This window comes from Piliocolobus tephrosceles, chromosome 13 (assembly GCF_002776525.5).
Source record: "Piliocolobus tephrosceles isolate RC106 chromosome 13, ASM277652v3, whole genome shotgun sequence".
Taxonomy (NCBI): Eukaryota; Metazoa; Chordata; class Mammalia; order Primates; family Cercopithecidae; genus Piliocolobus; species Piliocolobus tephrosceles.
In genome coordinates this window covers 52,412,288-52,431,099 of record NC_045446.1, presented here as the reverse complement: position 1 = coordinate 52,431,099, position 18,812 = coordinate 52,412,288, and the positions used below count along the sequence as shown (strand labels likewise).

Genomic DNA, 18,812 nt, shown 5'->3' with positions numbered 1-18,812 from the left:
ACATGGTTGTTCGTGTCTGACTTGCTGCATCTCACAACAGTGAGCTTTATAATAAATAGAGTCATGAGGTTCACCTTAGGGAAAGCAGCAGCCAACCAGCCAACCCATTATCTGTTTGTGTACACGTCACATTATCTGTGATGGTCAAAGGGAAGCACTGACAAAGGAAAACAAGTTTAGTTCACATCTTAAAATATCAACAAACCCATTCTACCCAATCAGTTCAAAACACCTTGGGTTGAACATTTGCCTAGAGCTTCTTGAAGGTGCACTTCAAGAAGCACTGTTGCTTCTCTACCTCTTGGCTGTGGTGTAAGCAAGAAGCCAGCAAATAGAGACACAGAGAGGGAGCAGAGGCTGCACAGGGCTACAGACACATTCCATTTCCCAGATTACGGGTGTTGGCTCTCTAGCTTCAGGACATGGGATTTGCTCCTGCCTGTTCCCAAGAAGCTTCCCTTGGGTACACTTTGTCTCAGGCAGAAGTCTTTTCCTGCCTTTCACCCATGGCTTATGTAAGGGTATGTGAGTGTTGTTTCTGTTACTGGCAACACAGGAGTTGGAGTGGGAAGAAATCTGGTTTGTGTCTACCCTTTCTGAGATGGCCCTGGACAGTCTCCTGGGGCAACGGTTTGCTTAAACTCAGTTTTAACAAAGCGATATTCTTTCTAAATTCTTGCTACTCAAAATGTGATCCAAGATCCAGCTTAGGGGAGTCTTGTTAGTTAGTCAGCAGCTGGTTTCTTGTTAGAAGTACAGGCTTTCAGGGCCCACCCCAGACCTACGGAAAGCAAATCTGCTTTTGAGGATCGATTTCCTGGTGATTTGTAGGCCCGTTGATGTCTGAAAGTACTGGCCTATCTGGCCCACTGTCCTGGCTAACTTTGGTCTTGTACAAACAGTGATCACCCAAGTAAGCATACCCCTTCCCACTCAAGCCTGTACTGTTGTGCACAGTTACATTTCACTTTGAAGGAGGGTGTGCCTCTTTGGTTTGTGTTTGTCCGACACTCAGAGTGGCTCTACATAGAAGGTTTCCATGGGGCTGCCACACCTAGGGATCTTTTTTTAAAAATTAACTATGGCTTGCCTTTGCTGGTGAATTTCTTCTAAATGAACACAACTTTGTTGTCGTGAGAATGTCTCTTCCTGTGAGGGACATTCCTGGTGTCCTTGGGAAAACTTACTACCCACTTGCTGTGGCAGCACCATTTATACTTCTGAGGCCTGTGGGAGGAGATCCCGCAGTAAGGGGGAACAGACATTCTTAGTAAACACTGGTCATTTTCAATTTTTTACTGTTAGCAGATGAGCTAGAGAAATCTTATATGGAACTCTGTTTTATAAAATAGCAGAACCAGATGACCAAGGTCTACATCACCACTTATAAGTCATGTTGATATCATGCACCCCGCTGTGCTGGAATGAGAAGAGCATTTCACCTCGGTGGTGTCCTTCCCGGAAGTCTAATCATGACAGAACATCAGACCAACCCAGATTGAGGGGCTTTCTATAAAACAGCTGCTCAGTACCCTTCAAAAAGTGTCATTCTGTAACAGAAACTGTTAGAGTTCGTAGGAAACCAAGGAGACAGGATGATGAAATGCAGTGTGGGATCCTGGATTGAATCCTGGGACAGAAAAAAGATATTAGTGGAAAAACTGATGCAATCCGAATAAAGTGTGTAATTTAGTTAATAGTATTGTGCCAATGTTAATTTCTCAATCTTGATGACAGGAGCAATTATTCCAGATTTAACACCGCGGGCAGCTGGGTGAAGGGTATGCAGGGACAGTCTGTGCTATCTTTGCAACTTTTGTGTAAATCTAAAATTGTTTCTAAATTAAAAGTTTTCTTTAAAAAGATAGCAAAAATAGAGCAGGGCTGGTTAAAGCTGGGGGTGGTTACAGAGGAGAGTGGAGAAAGATCTCCGGAGCCCAGGCCTTGCCTGAGTGACCCCCAACCCTGCTTCCTTCATTGTCCGCCCCCCCCCGCCCCCGCTCTTCTCCTCTTCTCAGCCAGATGATGTATTTTTTAAAACCATTTTGTTCAACACTTCATGATTATATTTGGTTTTTGCAGTAATCATGTGAAGTAGATTACTGTTCTCATTTTATACATGAAAAAATTTCACAGAAGTAAAGTAAATCGCCAACATCACAGAGCTAAAAAATGAGAGTCGGGATTCAAACCCCAACCGCCTGGCTCCCAAGCCTAGCTGTGCCCATCCTTTGGAAAGCTGCATCCCTCCTGTGAGCATTGCCTCTGCGGGGTGGCCCTGCTGCCTGTGCCTCCCTTCCTCAGACCATGGAGGGAGCCCTTCTGCAGGAAACTAGTCCCACGTCCTGTGTCCCCAAGTCCGCTTTCTGGTATCTGGATTCCAGGATCCAACCATCAGTGTCCCGTTTCAACCTTTGCAGCCTTCAAACTTTTCCAGCCGTAGCGTGGGCTCCAATCAAGAGTGTGGGAGCAGTAAAGAAGGTGGAAATCAGAACAAAGTCAAGTCCATGGCGAATCAGCTGCTGGCCAAGTTTGAGGAGAGCACTCGGAACCCCTCACTCATGAAGCAGGTGAGTCATGTCAAATATTCACTGGACCTGACTTCCTGGTGACTTTTCAGCAGGAATGTTCTGGCTACTGGTAGACTTCAGATATGCCAGCCAGGCCTGGTCTCAAGGAGATTTGAGCTCCTCCTAGATCAGGAGTCAACAGATTTTTCTATAAGAGTCCAGATAGCAGTTTTTTAGTGCTTTGGAAGCCTTACTGTCTGTTACAACTCTGCCATTATAGTATGAAAGCAGCAGTAGACAATACCTAAACAAACGAGCCTGGCTGTGTTCCAATAAAACTTCATTTACAAAAAAACAGGAGCAGGCCAGATATGGCCCATGGGCCTAGTTTGCTGATGGTTGTTCTGCATTAAATAAATCCATTCCCTAATTTGGTGTTGCTTTCCAACCATGACTTGGTTTGCAGCCAGTTTTGAGATGATACAGTTTGAGGGAGCTTTGAGAGGCTGGCTGGCTGGGAAAGCACAAAGTCCCCAGTGAGAAGATCCAACCAAACCAGAGGAACTGAGTCCGAGCTCACAGCATTGAAGGCCATCTTCCCAGGTGTTTCCTGGCCCTCCCCTCTCTCCCTGCACCAGGGTCAGCCTGGCAGGGCTGTTTTGTCTGATGGGGGTCAGTGTGAGGTTGGAGGAGACAGAATGCTGCCTCAGGCTGTAGGCTTCCTCCTGACTCCGGCTCCGAGGTCTGTGCCTCGTGGTTCCGTTTGCTCCCCTGAACTTCCTTTAGGGTGCTGTTGTCACATTACAGAAGCTTGGGAAAAGAGATTTGGTTTTTCTATGGTGAACACCTGTCACATGACAGAATGAGACTCCTTTTGGGAGGACAAACTCATAGTTAATTAGCTTGAGAGGCAACCATAGATGTCTCCTTAGTCTTGACGTGGACTGTGTCCCACCTGGGAGAACTGACCTTCTCCAGGAAGGGAAGGGATTTTATTATAAGGGGTCATTTCCTTGAGACTTGTAATTCTCCACAAAGTTTCTTGATTGCCCATTCTGGAGGCTTGGTCCCTCACAGTCCCCAAGTGCTGATGAGGGCTCAATTCCATGGGAAGCACCAGAGCATCCCTGTCCTTGAGTGTGCAGGAAGCTCTTCTGTTTCCAGGTGGACTCCTGGGCCAGCCACCCTGGCCTGGCATGGGCTCTGGCAGTGCCTGCTTAAGGCCCTGTGTCTGAGCCAAAAGCAAAGCCACCCTGGGATTCACACATTGTCCCTGAGAAGGGGACTGCAGGACTTGCTGTTCACATGGACAGGGAGCCAGGGCTCAAGTTTCCCAGCTGGGCCTGGCTTGCAGGAGCTCAGCCCAGTGCTTCCTCTGTACTTGCAAACTTCGTCTCCCTGCTCCTCTTCTCTCCTCCTTCTGAGCCTCTCAATCTGACTCACCTTTTCCTTCATGTCTCCTGTGGCTGCTTTTTTGGACTCACCTTTCTTCTCCCAGGAACGCTGTGTCTCAGGGATAGGTAAGCCCGTCCTGTGCTCTTCCTCTGGCCCTCCTGTTCACTCTTGCTGCCTCAAGCCGGAGGAGGCCACACCCAGCCCATCACCTCCTCTGAAAAGGCAGGTAGGGCTCCTTCCAGTGGATGCTGTTTTGTTGAAGCCAGAGGGGACTTTGATCCAGAAGGGTGGGGTCAGTGGCTCTTCCCACACCACAAGTAGAGCTGATTGTAGATTTTCTGGACATACCTTGATGTCACCACACTTATAGGTAAGAATAACCACGTATGCAACATCACAAAATACATGTTATTGATCCCTTAGCCAGTCAGAGGTATCAATTGACCAAATACCATGTTCTCAATGGTGCCGCTAGGGAAAAATAAACTGTACCACAGGGTATTTTGTATGATGCCCTATGATGGTAAGCATTATTTGCAGACCATTCAAATAGGCTGATTTCCATATCAATGAAAAAGTGATGTTGGAATGGGCCCAGGTGGCCACTTGGCTGGACCCATTGAAGGGGTAAGGCTGGGATATGGTGAAGGCCTTCCTGGTGCCAGAGTAGCTGAGGACCTGCGTAGTGGGCGGGAAGGCAGCTGGCAGTCACGGAGTGTGGCTTATGGCAGGTAGGGCTCCTGGGTTTGGAATCTGAACCAAATCACTATCATTGACCATAAGCCACGAAGTTGTCTGGTCAGCATTAGGATTTGTGTGTTGCTCCCAGGTGGTGGAGGTTGAGTAAGGTCGGTGTGAATACAATGCAGCAATTTTATGTCCGTCTGCCTCACCTGGGGAGCTTTTAAAAAACTACCAATGTCTCATGCCCAGTCCAGAACAATCCCATCGGAATCTCTGGAGGTTGGCCCCAGACTTGGGTCTTTTTTTTTTTTAAGTACCCTAGATGTCAATATGCAGCTAGGATTGAGAACCAGCATTGTAGAGGTTTTGATTCAGGGGCTGGGGGTGAGGCCCAGGACCGTGTGTTGTGAATGAGGAGGCCAGGCAATTTTGCTGCAGGTGGTGGAGAGTCAACACCTGGGGCTGGTTTGGAATCTTACTTAGGGTTGCACCTGGTGCTGGTGCCCCGTTGTCTCTGGTCTTCATGGGGGATCCCTCATGGTGGGAGTGTGTGAAAGGGCCGCAGTAGGGAAGGAAGCTTAATTTTTCCTCTTTCCCAGTTCCCTTCTGTAGTCGTGACGGGGCATGTGCTCAGAGAGCTCAAGCAAGTGTCTGCTGGCAGCGAGTGCCTGAGCAGGCCCTGGAGAGCCAGAGCCAAGTCTGACCTACAGCTAGGTGGGACAGAAAATTTCGCTACCCTGCCTTCTACCCGCCCGAGGGCACAGGCTCTTTCCGGGGTGCTGTGGCGGCTGCAGCAAGTGGAGGAAAAGATTCTCCAGGTGAAAGACTAACTGTTTGCCCTGTCTCTGTCCACGTCTGGGTGACTTCCTTTCTTCCCCTCCCTCCTCCTACTCAGGTGGGGTCCTCCTCCCTCTGCCCACGCCCTGTCTCCCATCCTGCTGTGTGTGGTGAGCAGGCAAGGCCCCCGGCTGCCTCCCTCACCCACTTCTTGGAAGCAACTGTCTCAGTCTCTGTCACTCTCTCTTTTCTTTCTCCTTTCTCACCTTCACTGCAGAAGAGGGCTCAGAACTTGGCCAACAGGGAATTTCACACAAAGAACATTAAAGAGAAGGCGGCTCACCTTGCCTCCATGTTTGGACACGGGGATTTCCCGCAGGTAAACATGGGGCTTTCAGAGCCCCCAGGAACCCAGATGTTGGACGTCCAGCCAGGTGACCTTGAGTCAGGCTCTGAGCTCAATTTCCTCCTCCTTCCTCCTTTTATAGCATGAGGAGCTATTTATTTTTCAAGCCATCAAATAAGCTGGCATCTAAAAAAGACCCAAACGCAAAGATTCCAAATAAGTAAATACATCAAGAGAAAGGGAAAACTAAGACAGGAAAGTAAACTCAGATCAAGAAAGGCATTACTAAACAGAAGCACAAGCCGGTAGACCCTAGATATTTTCCAAGCAGGCTCTGAGCTGCCTAAGGGTCAACACAAAGAGGAAACAATCATCAGCTGCAGAATCACAGCGCCTTTACCCAGTTGCTTATGATGTTTTTGAGTGGGAGAGAAATCTCCCTGTGGCCCTGATCAGGAAGATACTGAATGATGAGGCCAACCACATGCGGTAACTGGAGCTCTGCTTCCCCATGGGATAAAGTCAAGCCAACAAGAATGGCTTTGCCTTAGAATTAGGAAGTACAGCCTCCTCCAAGCCAGGTACTTATTTGGAAATTTGCGAAAAGAGGAGTGTGTGCTCAAGAGGAAATGAGTTGATAATGAGATCCTGCAGGTGGGTGCATGTGTAAAGTCCTCCCTCCCTCACAGCACGCCTGTCCCTAGAACTTACCTCTCCGCTGTTATCACTTAGTCTCCTTCAGACCTGCGTCTTCTGCTACTTGGTGGAGTCACTGGTGTGGGAAGGATGCTTTACACTTCGTTTTTAGGATTCCACATGCCTGCCAGGATGCTAGCACAGTTGCCTGCTGCAGCTATAGAGGCCCCTGCTGTGGCCACCTGCCCTAAAGCAGCCCAGGGTTCTCCTCTCCTAAGCTCGCAGCTGCTACTTCATACCAAGCTCCAGGGTGAGGGCTTTGGTAATTGGCGTTGGTGTCTGAGGCGGATGTAGGCAGGAACAGATTGAATCTGCATGAGCTATTTTGGTGTGATAAGGGAGCTGGAATAGTTGCAGCAGAATTCTGTATAACCAGGAGGCAGATAATCCTTTCTGGCTCCAAATACAGGGGTTTCTATGTTGTCCAGAGACATGGGTCTCCTTTCTTTGCCCCCTTGAATGCTCAGGCATGGGACTGCATGATCGAGGCATGATGACCAGGTGTGACTCCTGGGATAACCCTTGTTTCTTCTATTTCTGTTCTGTGCAGAATAAACTACTCTCTAAAGGCCTGTCTCACACTCATCCTCCATCTCCTCCCTCTTGCCTCCCGTCTCCTGATCCAGCTGCTTCTTCCTCTCCAACAACTATTGACTCTGCTTCTCCTGCCAGAAAGGTAGTTGTCCTGAACAATTTGCTTTCCCCATTGCCTGCATGTTACCAGATGTTCTAATGCTCCACTTGACCTGCACAGACACACATCTTGAGCCTGGCTTGGCTAGAATAAAAATTTGTAAGATATTTTACAACAGTGCTGGATTCGATTTTGTTTTTGTGTTAGAGCACACAACACGGCAGAACAGGCGGCGTACAAAAGCTTGCCAAACAGGGCTCATTCATTCAGCAAGCGTTAATCAGGGCCCACCATATGCCACCCTCCATGCCAGATGCTGAGAAAACAGAGAAGGTGGTGCCGTTCCCTTACTACAGTTGAGATGGGAAATAGCACATTAGCATAGAAATAAATGACATTTTTATGATACCAAATATCACATCACATACTGCCGATACTTGCCTGTTTTGTCCTCATAAGATGGCAATTTAACATGATAAACTTAACGTAACACCATTCATTCTATAAGAGGTATAAAGGGCAAGGTTGTAGGAATGGAGAGGGGAGAAGACTGGGAGGTAATACGGAGAAGGTAATATGGGAACTGAGTGACTGTTGAAGGTTCCATGGGGGGATTTTGCTAGAGAGAAGTTTAGGGCAAGGGCGTTTTGGAGAGGGGCTAGCCTGTGCAAAGGCAGGCAGGCAGAGCTTGCGTGACATGAAAGGATGGAATATCCAGTGTGACTTGAACTCGAGAATAAAAGCATTTATGGTGGCATGCAGAGTGGAAGTGAGCCCACTCTGTATAAAGGAATTTCATTTTATCCTCTGGGTCATGGGAAGCCACTGCAGGACCTACTCTGTGTTCTAGAAGGACGACTCAGTAGTGCAGATATCGGCATGGAGGATGAGAAGAGTAGGGAGCTAACTTTGGTTAAGCAGTTAATGAAATGCACTCACGAACAATGATTAAGACTGGGTTTGGGGGTGCTTTTCGTGTTTCACTTGTCCTCCTGTTACCTCCTGTGTGGAGAACAATACCAGGCTGGGGTGGGAGACAGCCTGTCTTCTGGGAAGCCTGGCCTCTGGAATGAATGAATCTAGAAATGGGTGTGAAGCCTACCTCATGAGCTGTTGCTCGTGGAGTAGGTTTGGAGTCTCCCCCACTCCACCCCGCCAACTGTGCTTCTCTGTTCACAGCCAGTGTGTCTGGCTCCCACCGAGGCTCTGTGTGTCATGCTGGATGTGCCGCTGCCAGAAGGAGTGCTGGTCTGTTTCTGTGCTGTTAAACTGATGCACAAACCAGCTCCATGCTATTGCATTAGTGAAAAATTAGAAACTGCCTCTTGGTGTGTAATTAGGGGTCCCACCCCTGTTGGCCTCCACCTCTGTGAGGAGAACGGTGTAGGTAGAGTCCCTAAGAAAGGAACAAGGAATCTTACCAGCCCCTCCCCATCTGAGGCCAATGTGAATGGGAAGCACCCCAGAAACAGGTAACACAGAGAAACACAAACATGATCTTCAATGCCACTGAAAATAGCCATGGTCAGCATATCAAGATCCCCAGCCACCTGCTCCAGGTCAGCCACAGGCCGGCTGTTGGACCTTAAGTCTCCTGACTTATCTGGGCCTCTTTCTCCTCAGTAAGAGTGGTTCTGGGCTCACGTTCCAGTGAGCTATATGGATGGAGACAAGCATTTTTGTCATCACCATCAGCAAGGTTGCAGGGTAGGCTTTTTGGCCAGTTAGGGAAAGGTGCCTTCCCCAGGCACATACTGCCTACTATGGGAAAAGGTCATGGCACCCTTGGCAGGATGATGGGAGGGGAGAAGGCACTTGGGCACAGACCAGGCAGTGGCTTGTGCCCATAGTTGGTCAGCCAGGCCCACACCTTGCTTCTCTCTGGCCCAGCCCCCTCTAGCTGCCTAGGCCCTTCAGGGTAGAACCAGGCAAGGCCTTCTCTTGTCCCTGCCTTTCTCTCATCCCCAGAAAAGTCTGGCATGGTCACTGCTGGGGCCAGAACTACTGCAAAAAAAGCCCCTACACCTCTGAAATACCCTGACTTGGTTTCCACTGGGCATTAGATCCTTCTAAGAGGGCAGGGAGCAGCCTGCTGGGAGCATGCACAGCTGCTGGGTAAGACAGAGATGCTTTCAGCCAGTAAGCGTATCCCCATCACATCATCATCACTCCTGCTGAGGCCCTGCCTGCCACTGTCTCTGGCTCTTCAGGCAGCCCTCCCGTGAAGACTTGGCTCCCTATCAGCCATTAGTTAATTTTGCTCCTCCAGAAGGGAGGCCACTGCTGATCTGGCCTGTGGCATGGCTGCTGGCCGTTTGCCATGCTGGTGAGCTCTTGCAAGAACAAGGAGGCACTGAGCGTTTGCGCAGCTGGGCAGGGGCGCCCTTCACTGGGCTGGGAGCTACCCTTTAGTCCTCCTGGGTCGGAAGAGCACTGAGCATTGCAAAAGGAGCTTTCTCCACCAATGTCACTCCGAAAGCCAATGTGTGAACATTCATTCATTCATTCATTCAACAGATTTAATTTTTTTTTTTAGTGGGGACAGGGTTTCTCTCTGTCACCCAGCCCAGAGTGCAGTGGTGCAATCATAGCTCACTGCAACCTCAAACTTCTGGGCTCAGGCGATCCTTCTACCTCAGCCCTCTACCCCTGAGTAGCTGGGACTACAGACGTGAACCGCCACCCTCAGTAAACAAATATTTACTGCATGAAAATCCAATCTTAGGCACTTCAGGCTCTCAGGATATGCATCAATGAATAAGAATTAAATCCCTGCCCTAATGAGGCTTACACCCTAGTAGCCTACAACAATCAACATATTATATCAGTAAATTATATAATGTGTTAGAGGGCAAGACACTATTTCCTATGAAAAAATTAGAGCTGGTGGTGGGGACCTGGAATGCTGGGGAGGGAAGGGTGGCGATTTTAAATGGAGTGGTTGGGTGGGAGCTGGAGAGCTCTTCCTGTGATCGTGAGAACTGAGCAGGAGCAGAGTCACAGATAAGGCAAAGGCTCAGGGAGGAGACTGGAGCCCAGTGTTCCAACTCCCAGGCCAGGGCTCTCCTGTGTCCTGCAGAAGCCACGTGTGCATGGAGGCCTTGTCAGAGGCCCAGAGGCTGTGTCCATGTAAACCGCCACACTCAGGGACAGGGAGGGCTTTGGGGTGGCCAACCCCAGATCTGCTCTCGCCAACTCTATAGCTTTGTTCCTTGCTTCTCCCCAGTTGTGGTAGAACAATTGCCCTATTTTTGTTCTTTTAAAAAATTCGATCTCCCAAGCCAGCATTGGTCGTTAGATGATGATGTAATTGGACTATTTTGACAGCTTCCAACATCTTAAATTTTGGCTAATGTTTCTTTTACAGTATGGCTGGGAATGGTGGAGGAACTCTTAGAATGGACTCTTGGGCAAGTCACTTAGCCTCTCTGTGCCTCAGTTTTTCTGAGTACCTACACTCGCAGGCTCATGCAGGTCACACCATGAGTCCATTTTAGGCAGCTATGGATGGAGTGGTGAGTTTCTAGTTTCAAGCAGTCTTAGAAAGGATATTGCCAGCCTCACCCATTGCCTTGACTTCGCTCCCTCCCCAAACTCTGCCCCACCATTGATTCAGCACTGGGCTTTGCACATGCAGAATCACAGTCTTCTCTGGGGAGACAACTGGCTGTTCCTTAAAGTAGGTGATGACTTGGGGATAAACAGATTTATTCTATCCTGGTGCAGCTCAGGGAGCTTCTGTCCTAGAGCCTGGGGCCTTAATGCTTCTTCCAAACAGATTTTGGGCTGCTCTTTTTGCTCAATTGACCCAAGTTTGCCTGAATTCTTGTGAATAATGCACGTGGAAACTGATGCTTAGTCCTTGGCAACTTCCTGACAGGCAGCGTGTCTCTGTTCCTGCCCTAGGGTCTTCTACACCAATTCCGAGGATGCAGGAATAATCATCTCCTCATGGGAACTGACTTAGACAAACTTACTATGAGGAACACTTGTTACTCACAGGGATGCAAACTTCAGTTGCTGACTCCAAGACAGGGAGCCAGGGCTCTGCCTTCAGACTCCACTTGCCCACTCTCTCAGATTGATATTCCACTTTAAAATTCAGAGTGGTGCTGTGGGTTTCTTGGCCTGAATGGTCACAGGGAGTCTTGAGGGCTCTCACAGGGGGCTCAGATCCTTGGCATAGTCTGTGTTTCCAGGCTGTGGACTGTGAGACCTATGCCCACTTTTATGTCCCCAGCACCATCCCATCAAACCAGCCCTCTTCTGTGATCTTGGCTCCCTATCAGCCATTAGTTAGTTTTGCTCTTCCAGAAGGGAGGCCACTTTGCTGATCTGGCCCATGGGATGGCTATTGGCTGCTGGCTGTTTGCCATGCTGGTGAGCTCTTGCAAGAACAAGAAGGCGCTGGGCGTTTGCACAGCCGGGCAATCGGAGTGGGGCGGGGGGCGGGGGGTGGACTTCACTGGGCTGGGGATTGCCCCTCAGTCCTCCAGGGTCAGAAGAGCACTGAGCATTTTAAAAGGAGCTTTCTCTACCCTTGGGGGTGTTTGTTTTAAAACTGGATTTGCAGGGTTTACTCTAGAGATTTGCATAGTAGAAGGAAACAGGGAAATGCTGGGAAGTTTTGTCTGGGGCAATCTGCCTTTGATCTGCTAGGAGGATAAATCTCAGGGACAGGTCTCAAGGCTGCCTCCAACCTCACTGTTCCTCCTCCTATCCTGGGAATAGAGCTAGGCAACCTTTTGGAGGTCTCCTGTGTGCATCCCAGCCTGGGGGGTTTTAATTTGCAGAGTGCTGGTATGGAAGAAGGATGTGAGTTTCAAATCAGACTTGAGTTCAGAGAACAAATTACTCACTGTGTGGCCTTGGACAAGTTTGTGAACCTCTCTGAGCATTAGTTTCTTAACCTATAAAATGGGGAAGAAAGCAGCTACTCCTGAGGGTAACTGGAACACTGCAATGTCCTAACCTATGCAAAATTCCTGAAGTGTCCTGTAAAGCTTCTCTTTCCCCAGTGGAAGAGAATTCTGAAAGAAATCTTATTTACCTAAAATGCATGTTGATCCCTCTCTTTCTAAAGGAAAAGAAGTCACCTTCAGGGTTCCATTTTCATCCCAGCCATTTGAGAACAGTGCGTCCTCAGGTGAGTTAGAGCCTCCCTGAACTTTAGCTGCCTCACCTGCAAAGGGGGATTATCAGACCCACCTGCAGGGCTCTGGGAGTTAAGCGCAATGATCAGCAGCACAGTGCCTGGCACCAGGGGATGAAGGTGGGCAGACATGTGCTTGTACTGGGAGCTCACAGCCCCTAAGGCCTGCCTGCATCTTAGCTCTGAACTTGTAATTTCCAGACATCCTTGAACATAGTGATTTCAGTTCTTTGCCTGCCCTCCTACCCCCAGCCCTGGGCATATGGCTGAGGAATCAGGTCCAACAGGCTGTCCTCTGATGTCTTCTCATCCAGGGACTCCTCAGTGAGGATGTCCTTGCCCAAGTGGACCCAGCAGACCCCCTCTGGCCCTACCTGTCAAAAGCTCCCCTTCCTATGAGCCCTCCGTTCTGAGGCCCTGCACATTCTGCTCTCACCGCTGCCTTACCCACGTGGACTTGCTCGATGCTCCTGGCAGGCTGTGTGGTTGCAGGTGGCCAAACTCAGTAGAGAAGTGCAGCTGGGACACCTGGTAATCCTGGCTCAGTTCCAGGTGCAGGGAGGCCCGTTTCCATTGTTCTCACACAAACAGGGCCCAGAGCCTGCTTTTTCCTGCATTCACAGTATCTGCCTTGGGCCAAGAATGTCGAGGTGAATAAGACAGGTCACTCAGGGAGTGCAAACTGAGGGGGAGATGGGCCAGCTCGGTGCAGTGTGAGGAACGCTCTGATATCCAGACGAGGACCATCATATTCTACGCTGGGGTCACAGGATCACTTGGTTGGAAAATGCCTCTTTGTAGAGGTCTAGCCATCTTCTGCAGTCTCTGGCATGGGTGCGTGTGAAAACAGCTGCGTCACCATGTTTCTATCTAGATTGGCTCGGGGAGGGGAGGCAGGGAGCTCGTCCTGTGTGGGCCATGCCATTCTTGTGCAGCAGAAAGACAAGAGAGAAGTCCTAAAACATGGAAATGCAACGCTGCACAAATGACCGTGCTTTGTTTTAATTTTTGTGGTTATGTTGTAGGTGTATATATGCATGGGGTATGTGGTATTTGAATACAGGCATTCAATGTGAAATAAGCACATCACAGAGAATGGGGTATCCATTCCCTCAAGCATTTATCCCAGTGGCCGTGCTTTGGACTCACTATCTGCCGAGTGCCTCCTGCATGGCCCAGGTTCTTTCAGGAGTCTTTTCTGCAGCCCTGCAAGGTTGATGGTGGTCTCTCCATTTTACAGATGAGGAAGCTGAGGCTCACAGAAGGGAAATGGCATATGTTGCAAGATTTTGCCCTCCTGAAATGTTCTAATTAATTTGCTGAAAAATAATTAGAATTCAAAAGGGGGGAAAGGTAATGAAATTACTCAAATTCTTGAAAATTACAAGAATATTGAGAGATGTATAAAGGGTTGCAAAAGCAGTCCCTTCGAAATTACTAATTCTTAAATTACTAATTACTAAAATTAAATTACTAATTACTAAAAAGCAGACTTTGAAATTACTAATTCTTAAAAAACTGGTGGCTGGAACATGATCATCTCTGACCAGATCATCAGATTGCCCAACTTTGCATTCAGATGAATTGTTCCCAGCCTAATCATAAGCTCTTCTCTTGACCAGCCTCCCCAGGAGCCTGGTGGCTTGCCATCAATGCGTGCTTCTCTTTGGTAGGAACCACTGGCTCTAACCCTGAGGTCCACACCAGGATGACTTATCTGGGATTTCTCCATGAGTTGAGCATTTATTTCTCAGGATCCTGAGAACCTGGTGATTCCCCCAGTTGACTAGAGCAGTGCTACTCAAAGTGTGGTCCACAGGCAGGGACTGGGCTATAATCCCATGATAGCAAGTGAGAGAGAGTTAAGTGTTGGAAACTTGTAGAACCATTTGATATTGCCACACATTCAAGTGTGTGATTGTATTTCTAGTTTATTTTCTTTGTATCTGGAAATAACCAGCCATAATGGATTAAATATTTAAAAAGAAAAATACCTGTCATTAGCCGCAGGTAGTTTGAGGAGCAATGAGCTAGCAAAAGCCAGTTAGTTAGTTATATCCTCACTCTGAGAGCCGGTAAGGCCGTCCTGCTGTCAGGAAATAGAAGATAACCCTTGATGCCCAGGGCAACATTCACCTTTACATTGGCCTTTGGGGTGGGCTTCAAAGGCTCTCCCCTCATCCCGGGAGACAAGTTCTTCATCACCTCATTTCCCTGTGACCTCTCAAAGAAGTACTGGTCTGCCTCTTGGTGATTCTGGAATACATTTCATCAGGTTGGGAAGGGCAAGTAGGAGACCCAATACTGATTTCCTTAAGGGTGCTTTCATTTTACTTAAAAAAAAAAAAAAAAAAAAAAAAAAAAAAAGAATGTCACCCTCTCAGGGTGGATGTGTGGGTGCCACAGGGAGAAAGAGGGCCTTTGGACCTAATGATAGGTGGAACCAGGTGTGGTCTTCATCCTGGATCCCCTGCCCAGATGACCCAGACTGTGCCCTGTACTGTAGGACAATGGAGCAGCTCTGCAACTGCTCAGTTTTGGCAGTACCTCCTAGCAACCTCGCAGCCCTCTGCATGCTTCAGTAATGCCTCCCCAAGTCGGGATTGCTCAGAAGCTCAGTGCACAAAGTGCTTATTAGCTAAGTGGTTAATAAGATCTCATTAGGGATTTGTATTAAAAGCTCCAGAAAGTATAGTCTCTGCTTATTCAGGGAAGGCAGTAATTGTGCGTGGGTATCTTGGCATCACTGTGGTGCCTTTCTGGGAGAATACTGTGGAGCCAGTTCACACACTGGGCCAGTGGAAGCAGTCACACAAGGGGTTGGGCAGGCGGTGTTAAGAGTATAACTGACCTTCCTGCCTTTCCCCCCCTCTTTATTTTGATAAAAGCCCAGAAAGTCCTTTGTATCCCCTATCTGAGCGGTCAAGTTGGGGGTCCCAGCAGGGGATGGAACATCAGGCAAACAATGACTTATTGTCCCGAGCTGATACACCTGAACCTTTCTTGGAAGCAGGGGCTAAATTCCTTGGCATTTGTGGCCTCCTGGAAATGGCAGACAGTGTGCTTGGAAGCAGAATCCTAATCCCTCCCAGGTTGGGCCACAGTAGAGGCAAGGGTGGAAGGGGGTGCCAGGCCTGACAGCTGTTCCCAAGAAATGGCAGGCTTGGTAAACTCTGATGAGGTCCTATCTGTCTAAGTTCAAGGAATCAGACACTCCCAGCAAGCATGCATCCAGGTCCTCTGCAGGCCCCAAAGCCACACACATGGTCTGGAGTGACCATTTCAAAGTTGCTATAATGTTGGGCTTCCTAATGAGAAAGGGAGCAAGGGGCTCCTGGGCTTTGTTCACACCAGCCTGCAAGGCACTCCTTTTCCTGCTCAGCCCTATATAGTGCCTGTGCTTTTGCTGGAAGCCAGTGAGTTAGCCTTAGGGCCCGAGGATGGGCACTGCTACCAGGAATAGGGGAGCTGTGGTGAGCCTGTCATCTGCTTTGCAGTTCCCTGGACTCCCTGCTTTATATTTGAGGCTTTCTCTTTTCAGTTTAGATGTGGCCACCCAAGGGCAGTCTTGGGTTTTGATGGAGGTCATCATTTCACCCACTCACAAGTTACTGTTATTTGGTGTGGTGATGGCTATCAACTCTTGCCCAGAGGCCCTGCAGCCTCCATTGCTGCTCTCGCTGGCCACAACTCCCAGAGGCTTGGTTGAGAAGCTGGGGAGGACCTAGAGCTTCCCTCCCTCTACGATCTTGGTATCAGGAGCAGTGTTTCTAGAATCTCGTGCTCTATGTATTTGCCTCCCCCAAGAGGAGACTGCAGCAATACCAGGGTGGGCTTCCAGAGTTGGGGATGAGGGGTGAAGGGGAGAGCAAGCTGTGGTTTGCAGAAGCAGGTATGTGTAATTGTGCCATGCTCTTTAGGCTGTCAGCTTCCACCCCTTCCCCAGCTCTTTGACACGTTGGTGGGGGTCTAGGCATTTGTAGGTGCCCTCAGGAGCACAGGCACCCATAGCCTGTCACTGGGCCGTGTACCCCATGGCCCATGCAGAGCTGCTGCCTCCCTGTCTCCAAGCTGACCTTGCCAGGCGCTGGCTCTGGAGCCTGCTGCAGTCCCCATCCTGTCCCACCTGCCCAGTAGGCACTCATTCCACATACTGCTGCTGTTGGCAGGGTGGGCTGTGGTCCTGCTTGGAGGGACCTAGGAGCTTCAAGGCAGGCTGGGGCAGGCTGAATCTAGAGGAGGGAAGGGAGGGAGGAATCAAGGTATAAGAAAAAAACAAAGCTGCTTCTCTCCACTCTCACACCACTCGCCTTTGGTCACCAAATAGAGTGGAGATGTTTCTCCCCACCAACAAAATCTATAAATGGAAATGTTTTCTCCGAGTTCTGCGAGCCATCATTGCAAATTAGTTAAAGCTGAGGAGGGAAACATGGTTACTGGTTTATTATACAGGATCTTATCAAGGATACAGAGGAACAGCCAGGTGAGGAGAGGCACAGGGCAGGACATGTGGGAAAGGGTGGGCGCCTTCACGCCCTCTCTGGGGCACTGCCCTTCAGGGTCCTCTACACGGTCTGCCCTCCAGAAGCTCCAAACCCTATCCTTTTCGGTTTCTATGGAGGCTTCGTTATGAAGGCATGATCGATTACATCATTGGCTGTTGGTGATTAACTCAACCTTCAGCCCCTCTGACCTCGTAGGTCAGTGTATGAGACTGAAAGTTCCAACCCTTTAATCACAGGGTTGGTTCCCCTGGCAACCAGCCCCATCCTGAAGCTATCCAGGAGCTCAAGAGCCACTTCATTCCAGCAAAGGATGCTCCCGTCACGCAGGAAATCCCAAGGGATTTAGGAGCTCTGCGTCAGATGCTGCTGTCACTCAGGAAGGTACAAAGGTTTTAGGAGCTCTGCCTCAGGAACCAGGGGGCAGAGTCCAAATACGTATTTCCGATGATATCACAATATCACACAAGGTAGTCCTGGCCGAGAGCCTGCTCAGTGCCAGGTGCTAGGACACACATTCTCTCGCCCAGCCCTTCCCACAAACTCAGGAGACAGGTATAGCTGTCCCCATTTTACTAAATGAGGAACTGAGCTCGGAAGTTCTGTGCTTTATGCCAAGTCTCAGCACTGGCCTGTGGTAGAGCTGGGACCGTACCCTTCCCCTGGTCTTGCTGGTCCCTGAGCGGCTGCCTGCGGCCCCCCAGGGGCAAGGGGGTCTCTGAAAGAGGGTTGCCGCGGTGTGGCAGTCTACCTTTCTGTCTGAGGGGACTTGGCTCCTGATTTTCTTCTCTTTGCTTGGCTTATCTGACTCGCAGGTTTTGGGGGCTTTTGGGTAATGATTGGGTCTGAGCACCACATTTACCCCATCCCCCTGCTGAGTAAAGCTGTGAATGCCCCAGGGCTGGGGGGCAGGAGACCAGAGTACCGTCTGGAATCTTAGATTTATTTGCTAAGTGGCCTCAGATAGACCCTTTCCTTTCTCTGGGATTCATGTCCGCATCTGTGCAATGAGAGGCTCAGGAACTTTGGAAGGCCTTGCACCCCGCAGTGGATGTAACAGTCCTGTGGCCCACCCAGGACTAAAAGGCTTTTGGTTTTTAATCTTTTTTTTCCCCCAATTTTTTTATTGTGTTAAAATATACATAACATAAAAATTACCACCTTAACCTTGCTTTTTTTTTCTTTGAGACAGTGTTTTACTCTTGTTGCTCAGGCTAGAGTGCAATGGCGTGATCTCAGCTCACCGCAACCTCTGCCTCCCAGGTTCAAGTGATTCTCCTGCCTCAGTCTCCCAACTAGCTGGGTTTACAGGCATGCGCCACCACCCTGGCTAATTTTGTATTTTTAGTAGAGATGTGATTTCTCCATGTTGGTCAGGCTGGTCTTGAACTCCCGACCTCAGGTAATCCGCCCATCTCGGCCTCCCAAAGTGCAGGGATTACAGGCATGAGCCACCACCAGCCTTAACCATTTTTCAAGGATATAGTTTAGTGGTATTAAATACATCCTTCGTGTGCAACCCTCACCATCCTCCCACTCCAGAACTCTTAGTTATTGTCAAACTGGAACTCTATACCCATTAAACAACAGCAACCACTGTTCTACTGCCTGTCTCTATGATTTTGACTACTCTAGGTCCACATGTCAGTGGAATCCTACAGCATTTGTGTTTTTGCGGCCACAGGGTTTTATTTATTTTATTTTCTCCATCTCCAGAATCCCCGCGGTCTGCTTCTGTCTGGTTTTGCTTCTCCTGGGTCGTGGGGTGCTATTTGCATGTGGGTGAGGAGCCCTCTCCCCATCCATCCTGCTTGTGTTTTCCTCCTGGGTGCTAACTGGCCTCTACCTTTGTCTCTGTCTCCTCTGCCTCTGCTCTTGGTTAGCTGACGGTAGGGAAAGTATCCAGCGGAATAGGGGCTGCAGCTGAAGTCCTGGTCAATCTGTACATGAATGATCACAGACCTAAGGCCCAGGCCACCTCTCCAGACCTGGTAAGGACATGCACCCCCAGCCTTCACCCACAGACACTGGCTCTGGTATCCCAAGGCGGGCACATGGGATGTGGAGAGGATGCTCTAGCCCTTCCGAGGCTCCTCTTCTCTTGGGCCAAGAGGGG

The 18,812-nt window shown here is 49.3% G+C and overlaps 1 protein-coding gene across 15 annotated transcripts in view; it reads left to right on the top strand.

Moving 5' to 3' along the window:
- Window positions 1–18,812, top strand: part of LOC111555030 (F-actin-monooxygenase MICAL2) — a 254,364-nt gene that overhangs the window by 128,512 nt on the left and 107,040 nt on the right. For 10 of the 15 annotated variants that reach the window (XM_023230812.2, XM_023230818.2, XM_023230816.2 and 7 more), the window contains 3 exons: window positions 2,421–2,570; window positions 12,126–12,188; window positions 18,580–18,687. In XM_023230812.2, coding sequence (XP_023086580.2) covers window positions 2,421–2,570; window positions 12,126–12,188; window positions 18,580–18,687 — 321 coding nt within the window. The remainder of the gene's footprint in view (window positions 1–2,420; window positions 2,571–12,125; window positions 12,189–18,579; window positions 18,688–18,812) is intronic. The other 5 variants (XM_023230819.2, XM_023230821.2, XM_023230820.2 and 2 more) reach the window with 3 other exon arrangements.